Genomic DNA, 20,732 nt, shown 5'->3' on the forward strand with positions numbered 1-20,732 from the left:
TCCTCACCTATGGTCATGAGCTTTGGGTCATGACCGAAAGGATAAGATCACGGGTACAAGCGGCCAAAATGAGTTTCCTCCGCCGGGTAGCGGGGCTCTCCCTTAGAGATAGGGTGAGAAGCTCTGCCATCCGGGAGGAACTCAAAGTAAAGCCGCTGCTCCTCACATCGAGAGGAGCCAGATGAGGTGGTTCGGGCATCTGTTCAGGATGCCACCCGAACGCTTTCCTAGGGAGGTGTTTAGGGCACGTCGAACCGGTAGGAGGCCACGGGGAAGACCCAGGACACGTTGGGAAGACTATGTCTCCCGGCTGGCCTAGGAACGCCTCGGGATCCCCCGGGAAGAGCTAGACGAAGTGGCTGGAGATAGGGAAGTCTGGGCTTCCCTGCTTAGGCTGCTGCCCCCGCGACCCGACCTCGGATAAGCGGAAGATGGATGGATGGATATGGAAAAGCTGCAGAGCGTGTTTTTGACGGAATGGCCTCTGAAGGAAATGTCATAGAAGTCCACTTTCCAAGGTAAATGGTGTACATTATAAATGGTAAATGAGTTGTACTTGTATAGCGCTTTTCTACCTTCAAGGTACTCAAAGCGCTTTGACACTACTTCCACATTTATCCATTCACACACACATTAACACACTGATAGAGGGAGCTGCCATGCAAGGCGCCAACCAGCACCCATCAGGAGCAAGGGTGAAGTGTCTTGCTCAGGACACAACGGACGTGACGAGGTTGGTACTAGGTGGGATTTGAACCAGGAACCCTCGGGTTGCGCACGGCCACTCTTCCACTGCGCCACGCCGTCCCTTATTACATTATTATTACAATACTTCATAAAACTACTGTAGTTGTTAGTAGTACATTCTATTTTGTTTTTATTCAAAATTTATTTTCTCAAAGTTACTTTTTCTTTTTTGTCATGTTTGGGGACGGCGTGGCGCACGGCAGTGCACAACCCGAGGGTCCCTGGTTCAATCCCCACTTAGTACTAACCTCGTCACGACCGTTGTGTCCTGAGCAAGACACTTCACCCTTGTTCCTAATGGGTGCTGGTTAGCGCCTTGCATGGCAGCTCCCTCCATCAGTGTGTGAATGTGTGTGTGAATGGGTGAATGTGGAAGTAGTGTCAAAGCGCTTTGAGTACCTTGAGGTAGAAAAGCGCTATACGAGTACAACCCATTTATTTATTTATTTATTTCTTCTAGATTTTCCAGAACAAAAATTTGAAAAGAAATTTAAAAGACTTTGAAATAAGATTTAAATTTGATTCTACAGATTTTCTAGATTTGTCAGAATATTTTTATTTATTTATTTTAATCATAATAAGTTTGAAGAAATATTTCACAAGTATTCTTCGTCGAAAAAACAGAAGCTAAAATGAAGAATTAAATTAAAATTCATTTATTATTCTTTACAATAAAAAATAAAGAAATTACTTGAACATTGATTTAAATTGTCAGGAAGGAATTTAAAAGGCAAAAAGTTATATTTGTTTAAAAATCCTAAAATAATTTTTAAGGTTGTATTTTTTCTCTAAAATTGTCTTTCTGAAAGTCATAAGAAGCAAAGTAAAAAAAATAAATTAATTTACTTAAACAAATGAAGACCAAGTCATTAAAATATTTATTTGGATTTTCAAATTTTATTTGAGTTTTGTCTCCCTTAGAATTAAAAATGTAGAGCAAAGCGAGACCAGCTTGCTAATAAATAAATACAATTTAAAAAATAAAGGCAGCTCACTGGTAAGTGTTGCTATTTGAGCTATTTTTAAAACAGGCCAGCGGGAAACTCATCTGGTCCTTCGTTGGTGACCCCTGTGTTAGAGTCACTATCGACTAGACTTTCACAATATTATGTTAGACCCACTCGACGTCCATTGCATCGGTCTCCCCTTAGAGGGGGGCGGTTACCCACATTTTCGGTCCTCTCCAAGGTTTCTCATAGTCATTCTCATCGACGTCCCACTGGGTTGTGAGTTTTTCCTTGCCCTTATATGGGCGCTGATCCGTGCATGTCATTGTGACTTGTGCAGCCCTTTGAGACACTTGCGATTTAGGGCTATATAAATAAACATTGATTGATTGATTGATTGATTGAGTGATAGGTTCAAAGACAGTTTTTGGTCTTCTCACCGGGAACTCATTTTAACACAATTTGTGTGATATTTTCGATAATATTATTCTCACAAACATGTTTTTGTGTCAAACAACTACACACTTAATCCAAATCAACAAGTTTTTTTTGTTTGTTTTTTTTAACTCAGGGTTTTTCGTTCCCACTAAAAAGATAAACGTGATGTTTTTTCCAATTGAGCTCAGCCTCCCTCACGCAGAGTTTTAATGGCTGGCTGTGCACGCACATGCCCTCACACTCAAAGTCGGTGCATCAACAGCTCCCTGGACAACATTAACAACTAATCAAGTCTGCATATTTTAGTTGGGAGTGAGCGCTTCTTTGAAGTTGCTCCATAAATCAGCTTTACATTCAACCCAGCTGCTAAATATGCAATGCAAATCTTCCTATTCGAATGTAAACTCGTTTTAGCGACATAAAAGGTGTTTAAGGCTGGGAAGAGCGTGCGTCCTTGCATGCCAAGTTAATGTAGTTAACTAAGCAGACCTCAGGATGCACGTATTGTCACTGAAATATATTTAAAATCACATCACATTGTTTCTCTGAAGGAGCATTTCACTTGGAAATAATCATACTTGTATGCTAAAAAAAACAGTATTCCTGAAAGTATTACCTTGTTTCCGTCAAAGCTTGGACACATTTAAAGGGGAACATTATCACCAGACTTATGTAAGCGTCAATATATATCTTGATGTTGCAGAAAAAAGACCATATATTTTTTTTACCGATTTCCGAACTCTAAATGGGTGAATTTTGGCGAATTAAACGCCTTTCTATTATTTGCTCTCGGAGCGATGACGTCAAAACGTGACGTCCCCTAAGTAGTTGTTTATATTCTGTTAAGTAAATTATTTGTAAATGTCTTTTTTTAACGCTTTGTGAATAATTTTTCCATGCAAGTCAAATCATCTCTGTTATTTTCCGTTTTTTCGACTGTTTTCCGGTACCTTGGAGACATCATGCCTCGTCGGTGTGTTGTAACAACACGATCAGGGACGAATTCAAGTAGAATGTGCATCGATTAGCACGGTATGCGAATCGATGCTAACGTGTGGAGTGACGCAGCCGACGGGCCGACAGCGGGCGGACGGAGGCGGTCCGGACCAGAATGGAGGCCAGGAGGCGGGGCATGCGGCAGAAAGGAGAGGCGTGACGCACGCGGAGCGGCAGCATTTGCTCCTAGACTTTAAAGGGGAACATTATCACCAGACCTATGTAAGCGTCATTATATACCTTGATGGTGCAGAAAAAAGACTATATATTTTTTTAACCGATTTCCGAACTCTAAATGGGTGAATTTTGGCGAATTAAACGCCTTTCTATTATTTCCTCTCGGAGCGATGACGTCAAAACGTGACGTCACCTAGGTAGTCAACGCCATTTTCTCCACCACATTACACGCAGCAAGTCCAATCAGCTGTTATTTTCCGTTTTTTCGACTGTTTTCTGGTACCTTGGAGCCTTCATGCCTCGTCGATCAGGGACAAATTCAAGTAGAATGTGCATCGATTATGCGAATCGATGCTAACATGTGTGGAGAGACGCAGCCGACGGGCCGACAGCGGGCGGACAGAGGCGGTCCGGACCAAAATGGAGGCCAGGAGGCGGGGCATGCGGCGGCAAGGAGAGGCGGGATCTGCTCCTAGACTTTAGAGGGGAACATTATCACCAGACCTATGTAAGCGTCATTATATACCTTGATGGTGCAGAAAAAAGACTATATATTTTTTTAACCGATTTCCGAACTCTAAATGGGTGAATTTTGGCAAATTAAACGCCTTTCTATTATTTCCTCTCGGAGCGATGACGTCAGAACGTGACGTCACCTACGTAGTCAACGCCATTTTCTCCACCACATTACACGCAGCAAGTCAAATCAGCTGTTATTTTCTGTTTTTTCGACTGTTTTCCAGTACCTTGGAGACATCATGCCTCGTCGATCAGGGACAAATTCAAGTAGAATGTGCATCGATTATGCGAATCGATGCTAACATGTGTGGAGAGACGCAGCCGACGTGCCGACAGCGGGCGGACAGAGGCGGTCCGGACCAGAATGGAGGCCAGGAGGCGGGGCATGCGGCGGCAAGGAGAGGCGTGACGCACGCGGAGCGGCGGCATCTGCTCCTAGACTTTAGAGGGGAACATTATCACCAGACCTATGTAAGCGTCATTATAAACCTTGATGGTGCAGAAAAAAGACCATATATTTTTTTAACCGATTTCCGAACTCTAAATGGGTGAATTTTGGCGAATTAAAAGCCTTTCTATTATTTCCTCTCGGAGCGATGACGTCAAAACGTGACGTCACCTACGTAGTCAACGCTATTTTCTCCACCACATTACACGCAGCAAGTCAAATCAGCTCTGTTATTTTCCGTTTTTTCGACTGTTTTCCGGTACCTTGGAGACATCATGCCTCGTCGATCAGGGACGAATTCAAGTAGAATGTGCATCGATTAGCACGGTATGCGAATCGATGCTAACGTGTGGAGAGACGCAGCCGACGGGCCGACAGCGGGCGGACAGAGGCGGTCCGGACCAAAATGGAGGCCAGGAGGCGGGGCATGCGGCGGCAAGGAGAGGCGGCATCTGCTCCTAGACTTTAAAGGGGAACATTATCACCAGACCTATGTAAGCGTCATTATATACCTTGATGGTGCAGAAAAAAGACTATATATTTTTTTAACCGATTTCCGAACTCTAAATGGGTGAATTTTGGCGAATTGAACGCCTTTCTATTATTTCCTCTCGGAGCGATGACTTCAGAACGTGACGTCACCTACGTAGTCAACGCCATTTTCTCCACCACATTACACGCAGCAAGTCAAATCAGCTGTTATTTTCCCTTTTTTCGCCTGTTTTCCGGTACCTTGGAGACATCATACCTCGTCGATCAGGGACAAATTCAAGTAGAATGTGCATCGATTGGCACGGTATGCGAATCGATGCTAACATGTGTGGAGAGACGCAGCCGACGGGCCGACAGCGGGCGGACGGAGGCGGTCCGGACCAGAATGGAGGCCAGGAGGCGGGGCATGCGGCGGCAAGGAGAGGCGTGACGCACGCGGAGCGGCGGCATCTGCTCCTAGACTTTAAAGGGGAACATTATCACCAGACCTATGTAAGGATAAATAAAGCGGGAGGTGTGGTAACATTTCTTTGGGTTCCTGCTCACGTAGGAGTTGAGGGAAATGAGTTAGCTGATAGATACGCAAAACAAGCAACCACTAAAACAGAAGTAAACATGGAGATTAAGCACAGTAGAGAAGAAGTGAAGAGCATAATTAAGATAGAACACAATAAAAAGTGGCAGGATGATTGGAATAAGGAAATAAAAGGTAGAGAGTTTTACAAAGTCCAGAGGAGAGTAGGTGTCATGAGAGGAGGGGGTAGAAATAGGTTAGGAAAAGAAGACATTATTACTAGAATGAGATTAGGACATACTTATCTAAATGGTTCACTAAAATTGATAGGATAACATACTACAGGGCTGTGTGATTTTTGCCATCAAATAGAGAATGTTGACCATGTTTTAATACAATGTAGGAAATACAATAGAGAAAGAGAAATACTGGAAAATAAGTTAGCAAAAGAAAATATTAGGTTAGAAGTGGGAAGTATATTAGGATTGCATTCAGAAAACATAGGATACAAAGCAATATACACATATTTAAAAAACACTGGGTTAAATAAAAGAATATAGAGTAGGTATCCACCTCGGTCCACACTCCATTACAGTAGGTGGCGCTAATGCATACCAGAAGGTTGCTTGCCAACCGCCATAAAAACAGGAAGAAGAAGAAGACCTATGTAAGCGTCATTATATACCTTTATGGTGCAGAAAAAAGACCATATATTTTTTTAACCGATTTCTGAACTCTAAATGGGTGAATTTTGGCGAATTAAACGCCTTTCTGTTTATCGCGCTGGAGGCGATGACGTCAGAATGTGACGTCGCCGTGGTAATACAGCCGCCAGCTCTGTTATTTTCCGTTTTTTTGACTATTTTTTGGAACCTTGGAGACATCATGCCTCGTCGGTGTGTTGTCGGAGGGTGTAACAACACTAACAGGGAGGGATTCAAGTTGCACCACTGGCCCGAAGATGCGAAAGTGTCTTCCGCCAGACCCCAGTTGAATGTGCCAGAGTGTCTCCACATTTGACCGGCGATGCTAAGGCAGACATGTGTTTGTGTGTATGAATAATGAGACTCGAGACACCACGCCCACTTCGTTCATGCTGCTGGGGCGTACCATTTCAGAAGGGGTGTTGTGACAACACAAACCCTATAACAACATGGCACAGAGATGTATGGATAACCTGCAGATGCATTTGCAACGATAGTCAACGAAACACAAAGGTGAGTTTTGTTGATGCTAATCGATGCTAACATGCTATTTACCGGCGGTGCTAAAGCAGACATGGCACAGAGATGTATGGATAACCTGCAGATGCATTTGCAACTATATTACGTTTCCTTCCACCCACATTTAATGCGAACAAAACACCAATCGAAGGATTTAAGTTGCTCCAGTGTCAAAAGATGCGAAAGTCCTGATCGTTTGGTCCGCACATTTTACCGGCGATGCTAACGCAGCTATTCGGCAATGCTATGGCTATGAATAGCGTCAATAGCTATTCGCTCAATAGCTTCAGTTTCTTCTTCAATACTTTCATACTCCAACCATCTGTTTCAATACATGCGGAATCTGTTGAATCGCTTAAGTCGCTGAAATCCGAGTTTGAATCTGAGCTATTGTCGCTCTATCTTGCTGTGGTATTCCCATTGTTTGTTTGTATTGGCAGCACTGTGTGACGTCACAGGGAAATGGATTGTCGCAAATAGCGAAAATCAAGAACTTTAAAGCTTTTTTTAGGGATATTCGAAGACCGGTAAAATTTTGAAAAAAACTTCAAAAAATACAACATGCCACTAAGAACTGATTTTTATTGTTTTTAACCCTTTAGAAATTGTGATAATGTTCCCCTTTAAGAGAGGCAAAGGGGGCACGATCGAGAGAGAGAGAGAAGGAAACCACGAGCACGACGACCGAGCACGGCAAGATGAGTCCCCGCCACAGGCGAGCACCGAAAGGTGCAGCGCGACCAGGAAGCAGATCGGGCGCACTAGAAATGGGCGCGCCCGACTGGCCCGAAGAAAGGTTGTGCGAAACAATATAAGTCAATCAAACCTGCTACGACGCGTCGTGTGTCCATTGTCACCGCAACCCAAAGGAGGACAGCTGGGAGTCCGTCACACATGCTATTTAGGCTAGCTGTATGTACATATTGCATCGTTATGCCTCATTTGTAGCTATATTTGCATCCAGCCTTTCCCTCCACCCACATTTAATGCCAAACAAACACTTACCAATGGACGGATTTAAGTTGCTCCAGTGACACAAGATGCGAAAGTCCCTCTTTTGGTCCGCACATTTTACCGGCGATGCTACGACAGACATGGCAGAGAGATGAATGGATACCCTGCGGCACTCAGAGCAGATGCATTTCCAACGATAAAGTAAAAAAAATCACAAAGGTGAGTTTTGTTGATGTTATTGACTTATGTGCTAATCAGACATATTTGGTCACGGCATGACTGCCAGATAATCGATGCTAAAATGCTATTTAGGCGAGCTGTATGTACATTTGTAGCTATATTTGCATCCAGCTTTTCCCTCCACCCACATTTAATGCCAAACAAACACTTACCAATCGACGGATTTAAGTTGCTCCAGTGACACAAGATGCGAAAGTCCCTCTTTTGGTCCGCACATTTTACCGGCGATGCTACGACAGACAAGGCACACAGATGAATGGATACCCTGCGACACTCAGAGCAGATGCATTTCTAACGATAAAGTCAAAAAAATCACAAATGTGAGTTTTGTTGATGTTATTGACTTATGTGCTAATCAGACATATTTGGTCGCGGCATGACTGCCAGCTAATTGAGGCTAACATGCTATTTAGGCTAGCTGTATGTACATTTGTAGCTATATTTGCATCCAGCCTTTCCCTCCACCCACATTTAATGCCAAACAAACACTTAACAATTGACGGATTTAAGTATATCCAGTGTCAAAAGATGCGAAACTTCCGATCGTTGGTCCGCACATTTTACCGGCGATGCTAAGGCACACATGGCCAAATAGAGTCAATAGCTATTCGCTCAATAGCTTCAGTTTCTTCTTCAATTTCGTTTTCGCTATCTGCCTCCATACTCCAACCATCCGTTTCAATACATGCGTAATCTGTTGAATTGCTTAAGCCGCTGAAATCCGAGTCTGAATCCGAGCTAATGTCGCTATAACTTGCTGTGGTATCCGCCATGTTGTTTGCATTGGAATCACTGGATGACAAAAGATTCAATATTTCAACCTGAGCATATAGCGTTTTGAACACTAGAGGTAGGTAACAAAGATTGAATATTTCAATATGAGCATATAGTGTTTTGAACGCTAGAGGTAGGTAACAAAGATTCAATATTTCAGCCTGAGCATATATTGTTTTGAACACTAGAGGTAAGTAACAAAGATTCAATATTTCAACCTGTGCATATAGTATTTTGAATACTAGAGGTAGGTAACAAAGATGCAATATTTCAGCCTGAGCATATAGGGTTTTGAACACTAGAGGTTGGTAACACAAATTCAATATTTCAATATGAGCATATAGTGTTTTGAACGCTAGAGGTTGGTAACAAAGATTCAATATTTCAGCCTGAGCATATATTGTTTTGAACACTAGAGGTAAGTAACAAAGATTCAATATTTCAACCTGTGCATATAGTATTTTGAATACTAGAGGTAGGTAACAAAGATGCAATATTTCAGCCTGAGCATATAGGGTTTTGAACACTAGAGGTTGGTAACACAAATTCAATATTTCAATCTGAGCATATAGTGTTTTGAACACTAGAGGTAGGTACCAAAGATTCAATATTTCAGCCTGAGCATATCGTGTTTTGAACACAGGAGGTAGGTAACAAAGATTCAATATTTCAATCTGAGCATATAGGGTTTTGAACACTAGAGGTAGGTAACAAAAATTCAATATTTCAATCAAAGCATATAGTGTTTTGAACACTAGAGGTAGGTAACAAAGATTCAATATTTCAACCTGAGCATATAGTGTTTTGAACACTAGAGGTAGGTAACAAAGATTCAATATTTCAACCTGAGCATATAGTGTTTTGAACACTAGAGGTAGGTAACAAAGATTCAATATTTCAACCTGAGCATATAGTGTTTTGAACACTAAAGGTAGGTAACAAAGATTCAATATTTCAACCTGAGCATATAGTGTTTTGAACACTAAAGGTAGGTAACAAAGATTCAATATTTCAATCCGAGCATATAGTGTTTGGAACACTAAATTTCCGAATGAATCACATTTTTGTGCACATTTGTAAAAGTTGTATTATCATCATTAGCATTATTAAACTGTCTTTATTTACATGCCGATTCTCTCATAATATTGAATGTGTTGTTGTTGTATGCTAATATTTAACTCTTTCTTGATTACAAGTTATAAAATACACAAACCATCTGGCTCTTCTTGGTTCTGGGGTGCATCAATGCTGATGTCCAGATCTCCAAGGGTAGGTTCAGTCTGACATGGATTTGTCTGCAGTGGACCTCTCTGGACTGGATCCTCTGTTGCCTAGAAATAAAATATAAAAGACAAACACAAAACAACAAACAGACAGTAACAGCAGTCAGAATAAACCTAATGACAGTAGACTTGAGAATACGTTGTGATGTGTAATTTGTGTTGAGTAAATGATTTTTGTGTTCGGAGATCTACCTTGTTATGCAGGGATGTAGCTTCTGCTGTTTTGCTTGTAAACGTCCGCTCAGCATCATGGTCCGTCAGGAATGGTGCTCCTGGCTGTGTGCTACTGCTTACTGCACACTCCTGCTTGTTGGCACGGGGTTTTAACTCATGCTGGTCGAGATTTGTAGTGCTGCCAGTGTACGTCAACGATGCTCGACACAATTTACAAATAGCATGGCTTCTGTCGAGCTTCCCTTCCTTCTTGTAAAACCCCAAAACTTTCCACACTTTGGATTTCTGTCCACACGATGCGTTAAAAATCTTTCTCGGTCCACTGACGCTTTCGTTCTCCTCGTCCTTCATTTTCCGTGTTGTCCCTTGTTTATCACTCGTGCTAATACCAGCTAGGCAGCTACCGAGTTTGGCGAGTAGCTTCAGCTCTCGCGTTGTTTTAGAGACGCTGGCGCATATTGTAATCTAGCCAACCCATGCAAAGTCTCGCGATAACCGATCCAGCTAGGAATTCATGGATTATTCGCATTGATTGAGGAGTCTGCTACCGATGCAGCTTAATCGCTCACTTGTTGAATTCAAAACCGCCACTATCCTACCTGTGCCAAAGGCATCATCCCCGTCGAGTTTTAACGACTACCGTCCTGTGGCACTGACACCCATCATCATGAAAAGCTTCGAACGGTTGGTCATGTCACATATCAAATCCATCCTCCCCCCCACCTTGGACCCCTTCCAGTTTGCATACCCAGCCAGACGATCTACAGAGGATGCAATCTGCTCTGCCCTCCACCCAGCCCTCACCCACCTGGATCCGAAACACTCATATGTGAGAATGCTGTTCATAGATTTCAGTTCAGCATTCAACACCATAATACCACAAAAACTCACCTGCAAACTTGGCAAACTGGGTATCAGCATCTCACTCTGCAATTGGCTGCTCGACTTCCTCAGTCAGAGGCCACAAGCAGTACCTGTTGGTAACAACACCTCAAGCACCATCACCCTGAGCACAGGGGCCCCACAAGGCTGTGTGCTCAGTCCTCTGCTCTTCACTCCACTGCACACCAACCTACAGCTCCAACCACCTCGTTAAGTTTGCGGACGACACAACTCTGGTGGGTCTCGTCACCAAGGGCGACGAGACTCACTACAGGAAAGAGGTGGACCTCCTGACCATGTGGTGCAGGGACAACAATCTCTTGCTGAATGTCAGCAAGACAAAATAGATTGTTGTCAATTTCCAGAGAGGCCACACTCAACACCTGCCACTGACCATCGGTGGTGCTGCAGTGGAGAGAGTAAGGAGCACCAAATTCCTGGGGGTGCACATCAGTGAGGACCTGTCATGGACTACCAACACCGCATCACTGGTGAAGAAGGCCCAACAGCGCCTCTACTTCCTGCGAAAACCCATCCTGACCACTTTTTACAGAGGCACCATTGAAAGCATCCTTTCTAGCTGCATCACTGTGTGGGGCGGGAGCTACACTCAACACAAGTGAAGTGAAGTGAATTATATTTATATAGCGCTTTTCTCTAGTGACTCAAAGCACTTTACATCGTGAAACCCAATATCTAAGTTACATTTTAAACCAGTGTGGGTGGCCCTGGGAGCACGTGGGTAAAGTGTCTTGCCCAAGGACACAACGGCAGTGACTAGGATGGCGGAAGCGGGAATCGAACCTGCAACCCTCAAGTTGCTGGCACGGCCACTCTACCAACCGGACAGAAGAGACGTGCAGCGCATCGTGAAAACAGCTGGGGAAATCATTGGTGCACCACTCCCATCTCTTCAGGACTTATACACCACCCGCCTCACCCGCAAAGCACTCACAATTGTGAGTGACGCAAGCCACCGGGCTGTAGATTGAGGGGGTGGCGCGGGGGTGGCGGGGGAGAGATAGTTCAGCAGCCTAACAGCCTGGTGGTGAAAGCTGTTGGTGAGTCTGGTGGTGCGAGAGCGGAGGCTCTTGCATCTGTTCAGCCTCCTTCCCTCTGGAAGAAGATGCAAGAGCCTCCGCTCTCGCACCACCAGACTCACCAACAGCTTTCACCACCAGGCTGTTAGGCTGCTGAACTATCTCTCCCCCGCCACCCCCGTGCCACCCCCTCAATCTTCAGCCCGGTCCAACAGGCTGTCAGGACTTTGAAATCCCCCTTCCCGGAACAACCTGAACTCTGAACGCCATTAACCACAGAAAACATGACTATGCAAAATTGCACACATCTGCTGCTATATCGTAAGTATTTGCGCTACTGATGAAACACTCATTGTTTACAGCCATATCCTATTTAAAAACAACAGGAACTATATATATTGTCACCTTAGTAGGTAGACAGATTCACGTTGCACTTTACTGTTGTGTTTTCTTTTCTTTTTGTCCACGCATGGGAGAGTGCGAAACAAAATTTCGATTCCTTTGTATGTCTTTACATGTAAAGAAATTGACAAATAAAGCTGACCTGAACTGCATCGGTTTATTGTTCTCAACCCTGGTATTTCCTTACTTCGGCTCGTGCATGATGTGTCCCTCTTCCCTCCGACAGTCGTGTATATTCATGTTATGCACCCGCCGCCACACAGGAGAAATGACCTGGCCTGCGGAAATAACATTGTCCTCAAGGAGCCATGGGAGGCTGCACCACTCACAGGATGTGTTCGGAGAAAGGGCATAATAAAAAATACATACGGAGAGGGAGAATGTTAGCTATTGAATAGGGAACAACTCTAAATGAACAATTAATTTGAAACCGTTTTTTGACTCACAATGTGGTGAGTCAGCGACACCACAGCACCTCTCCGTAGGATTTTATGTATTTATAGTCAGATTAGCAGAACTAATTTCACATTTCCATTAAAAGCATAATTCCAAAAAAAGGAACAAACGAAAGGTGCTCTTAGCAGAGGTTCAAAACTTGGCTAAGAAAACTAAACTAAGGACATGAAACAGAACTACACCTACTGTGATGTGAAAAGCTTGAAGCCATGGCAAGAAAAGATTACAGTTGGTACAAAATGCGGCTGCTAGACTTTTGACAAGAACAAGAAAGTTTGATCACATTACGCCTGTACTGGCTCACCTGCACTGGCTTCCTGTGCACTTAAGATGTGACTTTAAGGTTTTACTACTTATGTATAAAATACTACACGGTCTAGCTCCAGCCTATCTTGCCGATTGTATTGTACCGTATGTCCCGGCAAAAAATCTGCGTTCAAAAAACTCCGGCTTATTAGTGATTCCTAGGGCCCAAAAAAAGTCTGCAGGCTATAGAGCGTTTTCCGTTCGGGCTCCAGTACTCTGTAATGCCCTCCCGGTAACAGTTCGAGATGCCACCTCAGTAGAAGCATTTAAGTCTCACCTTAAAACTCATCTGTATACTCTAGCCTTTAAATAGACCTCCTTTTTAGACCAGTTGATCTGCCGCTTCTTTTCTTTCTCCTATGTCCCCCCCTCCCTTGTGGAGGGGGTCCGGTCCGATGACCATGGATGAAGTACTGGCTGTCCAGAGTCGAGACCCAGGATGGACCGCTCGTCGGGACCCAGGATGGACCGCTCGCCTGTATCGGTTGGGGACATCTCTACGCTGCTGATCCGCTTGAGATGGTTTCCTGTGGACGGGACTCTCGCTGCTGTCTTGGATCCGCTTGAACTGAACTCTCGCGGCTGTGTTGGAGCCACTATGGATTGAACTTTCACAGTGTCATGTTAGACCCGCTCGACATCCATTGCTTTCGGTCCCCTAGAGGGGGTGGGGGGGTTGCCCACATCTGAGGTCCTCTCCAAGGTTTCTCATAGTCAGCATTGTCACTGGCGTCCCACTGGATGTGAATTCTCCCTGCCCACTGGGTGTGAGTTTTCCTTGCCCTTTTGTGGGTTCTTCCGAGGATGTTGTAGTCGTAATTATTTGTGCAGTCCTTTGAGACATTTGTGATTTGGGGCTATATAAATAAACATTGATTGATTCATTGATTGATGAAGAAGTGAGCAAATAGAAGTGTCAGGAGTGTGTAGAGGCTGACTGCCTGGCAACTACAGGCTTAAAAAAATGACGTGCTGATTGACAACAGGTGCATTAATCCAAGTGATTCAGGTGCGTGACATGAGGACAGGGGAAAACTAATGGCTTGTCATGTAAACAAAACAATGGAGTGAAAAAACAGGAACTAATGGAGTGTTGAAGTAACATAACACAACTAAACAAAACATGATCACAAAGACATGACAGCTCCCTCATTTTCCTTTGGACCCCACACTGTTGGAGAGGCATTTCCGTGTATCAAGGGGGGTATTTATTTGATGATTTGTAGAGGTATTGTATGCATTAAAGTCTTTAAAAACTCTCCACAAACACCTGTAAAACACTCCCTGTGCACTTAAAACGCTTCATGCATTTTAAAACCTACATAATTTTAACATGAAAACTACCATATTTTCCAGTGCACTTTAAAATCCTTTTCTGTTTTACTCAAAACTCGACAGTGCGCCTTATAACGGAATAATTCTGGTTATGCTTACCGACCTCGAATCAATTTTATTTGGTACATGGTGTGATGACAAATGTGACCAGTAGATGGCAGTCAAACATAAGAGATACCTGGAGACTGCAATATGATGGCAATATAACTGAAGTGGACAACACCAACATTTTATATGTTCCATTGAAAATATAGAACTTTACACACGGTGCTCAAAAATCAATCAAAATGTTTTAGTAAGACTTTGGCAAGCTATGAAGCCGCACCGCTTGATGGATTGTACTTTGTTTAAACATAGGAGTCTTTTTTTGGTGTGTGTTTTGTTTCGCACTATTATGCAAAAGCTACTTCTCTTACCTTCCAGTACTTGGGATCTGCATAAATCCTGAAAAATTGGGCGCCTCCGCCTTTGGAGTCCGTGAAAACACCGTAGTTGATAAGTTTCTTCTTTTTCCCTATCTTTTTCTTATGGGACATTCATCTTCCGCTGTTGCCATTTCTAATATAAAGTAGTGTTAAGTTCCTACTTATATCTGTCAGTAAACTTGCCATAAAAGCACTAAAACATACAGGTGTAGTGAGTGTACATTATTCACCCAAAAAACTTAAGTTATTAGAATTCCGGTCGGATGCTTTTTCCACGGGACACATTTCTGGTGGTGTTGTGTCTGGACAAGGAAATGCTGCAGCGTTATTGATTGAACTAAAGTCTGATTGTCATTAAAACAGTTAGCGCCATCTTTTGACACTTCTTACACTCCCGTCCTTGCACGCTACACCGCAACAACAAAGATGACGGGAAGAAGACGCTGTCGAAGGTGAGCTACGTAAATAAGACCGCCCACAAAATGGCACATCCTGAATCGTTTGCCAGAAAGCGGCTTGAAGATGATCTGGAAAACATCATCCATCCAACATTTTGACCAAAGAACCACCATTACATGTTATGTAGACTACAAGGAACTCTTTTACATGTAGAAAAAAGAAAATAATAATATGACTCCTTTAATGTGCCCTGTAATCCAGAATGCTTTATATATGAAAAAGATCCAAAATAGACCATTTGTCGACAGTGTGCCTTATAATCCAGTGCACCCTATGTTCCGGAAAATGCGGTATGTGTATTTTTCGTCAGTTATTTGACTCTGTTCTTATGCAGTATATTTGGTAATCCTTTGTTTTTCTAATCAGCCTGACCAAAGCCTCGGATTCAGGAGGAACAGTGTGGTTTTCGTCCTGGTCGTGGAACTATGGACCAGCTCTATACTCTCGGCAGGGTTCTTGAGGGTGCATGGGAGTTTGCCCAACCAGTCTACATGTGCTTTGTGGACTTGGAGAAGGCATTCGACCATGTCCCTCGGGAAGTCCTGTGGGGAGTGCTCAGAGAGTATGGGGTATCGGACTGTCTTATTGTGGCAGTCCGATCCCTGTACGATCAGTGCCAGAGCTTGGTCCGCATTGCCGGCAGTAAGTCGGACACGTTTCCAGTGAGGGTTGGACTCCGCCAAGGCTGCCCTTTGTCACCGATTCTGTTCATAACTTTTATGGACAGAATTTCTAGGCGCACTCAAGGCATTGAGGGGTTCCGGTTTGGTAGCCGCGGGACTAGGTCTCTGCTTTTTGCAGATGATGTGGTCCTGTTGGCTTCATCTGGCCGGGATCTTCAGCTCTCACTGGATCGGTTCGCAGCTGAGTGTGAAGCGGCCGGAATGAGAATCAGCACCTCCAAAACCGAGTCCATGGTTCTCTCCCGGAAAAGGGTGGAGTGCCATCTCCGGGTTGGGGAGGAGACCCTGCCCCAAGTGGAGGAGTTCAAGTACCTAGGAGTCTTGTTCACGAGTGAGGGAAGAGTGGATCGTGAGATCGACAGGCGGATCGGTGCGGCGTCTTCAGTAATGCGGACGTTGTACCGATCCGTTGTGGTGAAGAAGGAGCTGAGCCGGAAGGCAAAGCTCTCAATTTACCGGTCGATCTACGTTCCCATCCTCACCTATGGTCATGAGCTTTGGGTCATGACCGAAAGGATAAGATCACGGGTACAAGCGGCCGAAATGAGTTTCCTCCACCGTGTGGCGGGGCTCTCCCTTAGAGATAGGGTGAGAAGCACTGTCATCCGGGAGGAACTCAAAGTAAAGCCGCTGCTCCTTCACATTGAGAGGAGCCAGATGAGGTGGTTCGGGCATCTGGTCAGGATGCCACCCGAACGCCTCTCAAGGGAGGTGTTTAGGGCACGTCCAACCGGTAGGAGGCCACGGGGAAGACCCAGGACACGTTGGGAAGATTATGTCTCCCAGCTGGCCTGGGAACGCCTCGGGATCCCCCGGGAAGAGCTAGACGAAGTGGCTGGGGAAAGGGAAGTCTGGGCTTCCCTGCTTAGGCTGCTGCCCCCGCGACCCGACCTCGGATAAGCGGAAGGAGATGGATGGATGGATGGAATCATCTTTGTGATTAACACATTTTGTATTATTATTTGACAACATTGTAAACTGTAAGTAAGTTGGATATAATGATCAAATATGATTAAAGTCCTTAGGAACATCACTAATTCAGTGTTAATATTTATGATTTCCGAGGTACCTTTTCTAAAAACCTCAGGGTGAGATTTCAGATGGCTTTAAAAGGTAATAGGAAGAGTTTGTGGTTTATTCTTTGCCTGAGAAAGACTTGTCCAGGGTGTACAACCGCCTTCCGGCCAAATGTAGTAGAAAATGGATAAATGAATGTTTTGGGGCCGAGGTTTATAGAATGAGTTCAGTCAGGGTGTTGTTTTTTTGAAATTTGATTGAACAGCGCCAGTCTTGATGGTACAAGTCAGTGGAAAATGAGGATCATGTGAATGCTGGCAGAAATGAGAGTATAGAGTCGAGGCAGGATTTGACGAGGGTTATGGGGAGAGGATCTAGCTGACATGTGGAGGGCTTGGATGAAGTGACAGTTTTCTGACAGATTGGGGAAAAGAAAACATGGAAAAAGCTAAATTCAGGTTGACGAGTTGTTCATCCCAAACTGAATCTTAGCCAGGTCTGAATTGTTTTTCTATTCGGGCCTGGAGGGGTGCAAGAAGGTCCCAAATGAACCCAAATGGTCGTAGTTACCATGACCTGCAATGACAGGTCAGACTTTTTGTATTATTTCCCAGTATTTTTGTTAGTGTTTGTTTTGTCAGTGTTTCTTTCCTCCCTTGTTTTTCACACTGCAAAAAAGTTGTCACAGGGGCATTTTTTACCACTGTGGTACATGGCCTTTGCTTTTAGCAACTATCAGTAAATGTTTGGGAACTGAGGAGACATATTTTTGAAGGTTCTTAAGGTGGAATTATTTCCCGTTCTTGTACAGCTTAAGTTGTTCAACAGTCTCCGTTGTAGTATTTGAAGTTTCATAATGCGCCACACATTTTCAATGGGAGACAGGTCTGGACGACAGGCAGGCCAGTCTAGTACCCGCACTATTTTACTTCGAAGCCACGCTGTTGTAACACGTGACTTGGCATTGTCTTGCTGAAATAAGCTGGGGCGTCTATGATAACGTTCCTCGGATGGCAACATATGTTGCTCCAAAACCTGTATGTACCTTTCAGCCTTATTGGTGCCCTTACAGATGTGTAAGATACCCATGCCTTGGCCACTAAAACACCCCCATACCGTCACAGATGCTGGCTTTTGAACTTTGCGCCTACAACAATCTGGATGGTTCTTTTTCTCTTTGTTCCAGAGGACACAAAGTCCACAGTTTCCAAAAACTATTGGAAATGTGGACTCGTCAAACCACAGAACACTTTTCCAAGTTGCATCAGTCCATCAGCGAAGCCTTTCTGGGTGTTGTTGATAAATAGCTTTCGCTCTGCATAGTAGAGTTTTAACTTGCCCATACAGATGTAGCGACCAACTGTAGTTACTGACAGTGGTTCGGTGAAGTGTTCCTGAGCTCATGTGGTGATATCCTTTACACACTGATGTGGCTGTTTGATGCAGTACCGCCTGAGGGGATCGAAGGTCCGTAAAATCATCGCTTACTTGCAGTGATTTCTCCAGATTCTCTGAATGTTTTGATGATATTACAGACCGTAGATGGTGAAATCCCTAAATTCCTTGCAATAGACCGTTGAGAAATGTTGTTCTTAAACTGTTGGACAATTTGCTCACGCATTTGTTCAAAAAGTGGTGACCTTCGCCCCGTCCTTGTTTGTGAATGACTGAGCATTCCACGGAAGCTGGTTTTATACCCAATCATGGCACCCACCTGTTCCCAATTAGGCTGCACACCTGTGGGATGTTCCAAATAAGTGTTTAATGAGCATTCCTCAACTTTATCATTACTTATTGCCACCTTTTCCAACTTCTTTGTCACGTGTTGCTGGTTCCAAAGTTAATGATTATTTGCAACAAAAAATGTTTATCAGTTTGAACATCAAATATGTTGTCTTTGTAGCATATTCATCTGAATATGGGTTGAAAATGTTTTGCAAATCATTGTATTCCGTTTATATTTACATCTAACACAATTTCCCAACTCATATGGAAACTGAGTTTGTAGAAGCCACACTCTTTTACTATGAAGCCAAACTTCTGTAACACTTGGCTTTGCATTGTCTTGCTGAAACAAGCAGGGGCGTCCATGATAACGTTCCTCGGATGGCAACATATGTTGCTCCAAAACCTGTATGTACCTTTCAGCATTAATGGTGCCCTCACAGATGTGTAAGTTACCCATGCCATGGGCACTAAAATAGCCCCATACTGTCACAGATGCTGGCTTTTCAACTTTGCGCCTACAACAATCTGGATGGTTCTTTTTCTCTTTGTTTCAGAGGACACAACATCCACAGTTTCCAAAAACTATTGGCTATGTGGACTCGTCAGACCACAGAACACTTTTACACTTTGCGTCAGTCCATCTTAGATGAGCTCGGGCCCAGCGAAGCCCTTCTGGGTGTTGTTGATAAATGGCTTTAGGGCTTTGCATAGTTGAATTTTAACTTGCACTTACAGATGTAGCGATCAACTGTAATTACTGACAGTGGTTTTCTGGAGTGTTCCTGAGCCCATGTGGTGATATCCTTTAGACACTGATGTCGCTATTTGATGCAGTACCGCCTGAGGGGTCAGAGGTCCGTAATATCATCGCTTACGTGGAGTGATTTCTCCAGATTCTCTGAACCTTATAATTATATTACCGACCGTAGATAGTAAAATCCTTAAATTCCTTGCAATAGCTGGTTGAGAAATGTTCTTTAACCGATGGACAATTTGCTTCTGAGTAAGATATGTCTCTTACCTGCTAACACTTTCGGCTGACAGTGCAAGCCAGGCCGGATTTTTTTTTTAGACCTATCATACCAGGAAGCTACAACTGCTCTGACTTAGGCAGTCAGACAAAACTGTCAGCAAGTACGCGACAGTTATGTCAAAAACGTTATTTCTTTGCAAATAATAATCTCGAACCTGTGTTTTTAACTGTTCTTACATTTTAGAAAGACAACAGTTTGGCGTTCAGTCTGTGCCGATAGAATGCTAATGCTGAAAACAATACTACAAACAAGTGACTTCTAAAAAGTTGTACTGGGTTCAAGTCATACGGTATATCAATCAATCAATGTTTATTTATATAGCCCTAAATCACAAGTGTCTCAAAGGGCTGCACAAGCCACAATGACATCCTCGGTTCAGAGCCCACATCAGGGCAAGGAAAAACTCTACCCAGTGGGATGACAATGAGAAACCTTAAAGAGAACCGCAGACCCCTTCTAGAGGAGACCGGTACAATGGACGTCAAGGGGATCTAGCATTATATTGTGAAAGTCCAGTCCATAGTGGATCTAACATAATAGTGAGAGTCCAGTCCATAGTGGGGCCAGCAGGGGACCATCCCGAGCGGAGACAGGTCAGCAGCGCAGAGATGTCCCAAACCGATGCAGAGGCGAGCGGTCCACCCCAGCTCCCGACTCTGGACAGCCAGCACTTCATCCATGGCCACCAAACCTGCAGACAGGAAAAGAAACGGCAGATCAACTCTACCCTATTTAAAGGCTAGAGTATACAAATGAGTTTTAAGATGGGACTTAAATGCTTCTACTGAGATGGCATCTCTAACTGTTACCGGGTGGGCATTCCAGAGTACTCGAGCCCGAATAGAAAACGCTCTATATATAGCCCGCAGAATTTATTGGGACTCTGGAAATCACTAATAAGACCGTGTAGTCTTTTGTACATAAGTAGTAAAACCTTAAAGTCACATATTAAAGGCCTACTGAAACCCACGCAGTCTGATAGTTTATATATCAATGATGAAATATCAACATGCCAATACGGCCTTTTTAGTTTACTAAA

General features: G+C 43.8%; 1 protein-coding gene across 1 annotated transcript in view; it reads left to right on the forward strand.

The window, feature by feature from the left end:
• Positions 1-20,732, forward strand: part of rxfp1 (relaxin family peptide receptor 1) — a 325,548-nt gene that overhangs the window by 18,294 nt on the left and 286,522 nt on the right. Inside the window, exons 2-3 of the mRNA XM_061891899.1 lie at positions 10,943-11,089; positions 11,174-11,427. Of these exons, the coding sequence (XP_061747883.1) occupies positions 10,943-11,089; positions 11,174-11,427 (401 nt within the window). The remainder of the gene's footprint in view (positions 1-10,942; positions 11,090-11,173; positions 11,428-20,732) is intronic.

The sequence above is a fragment of the Nerophis ophidion genome, linkage group LG29 (genome assembly GCF_033978795.1).
Source record: "Nerophis ophidion isolate RoL-2023_Sa linkage group LG29, RoL_Noph_v1.0, whole genome shotgun sequence".
In the NCBI taxonomy this organism is placed as follows: Eukaryota; Metazoa; Chordata; class Actinopteri; order Syngnathiformes; family Syngnathidae; genus Nerophis; species Nerophis ophidion.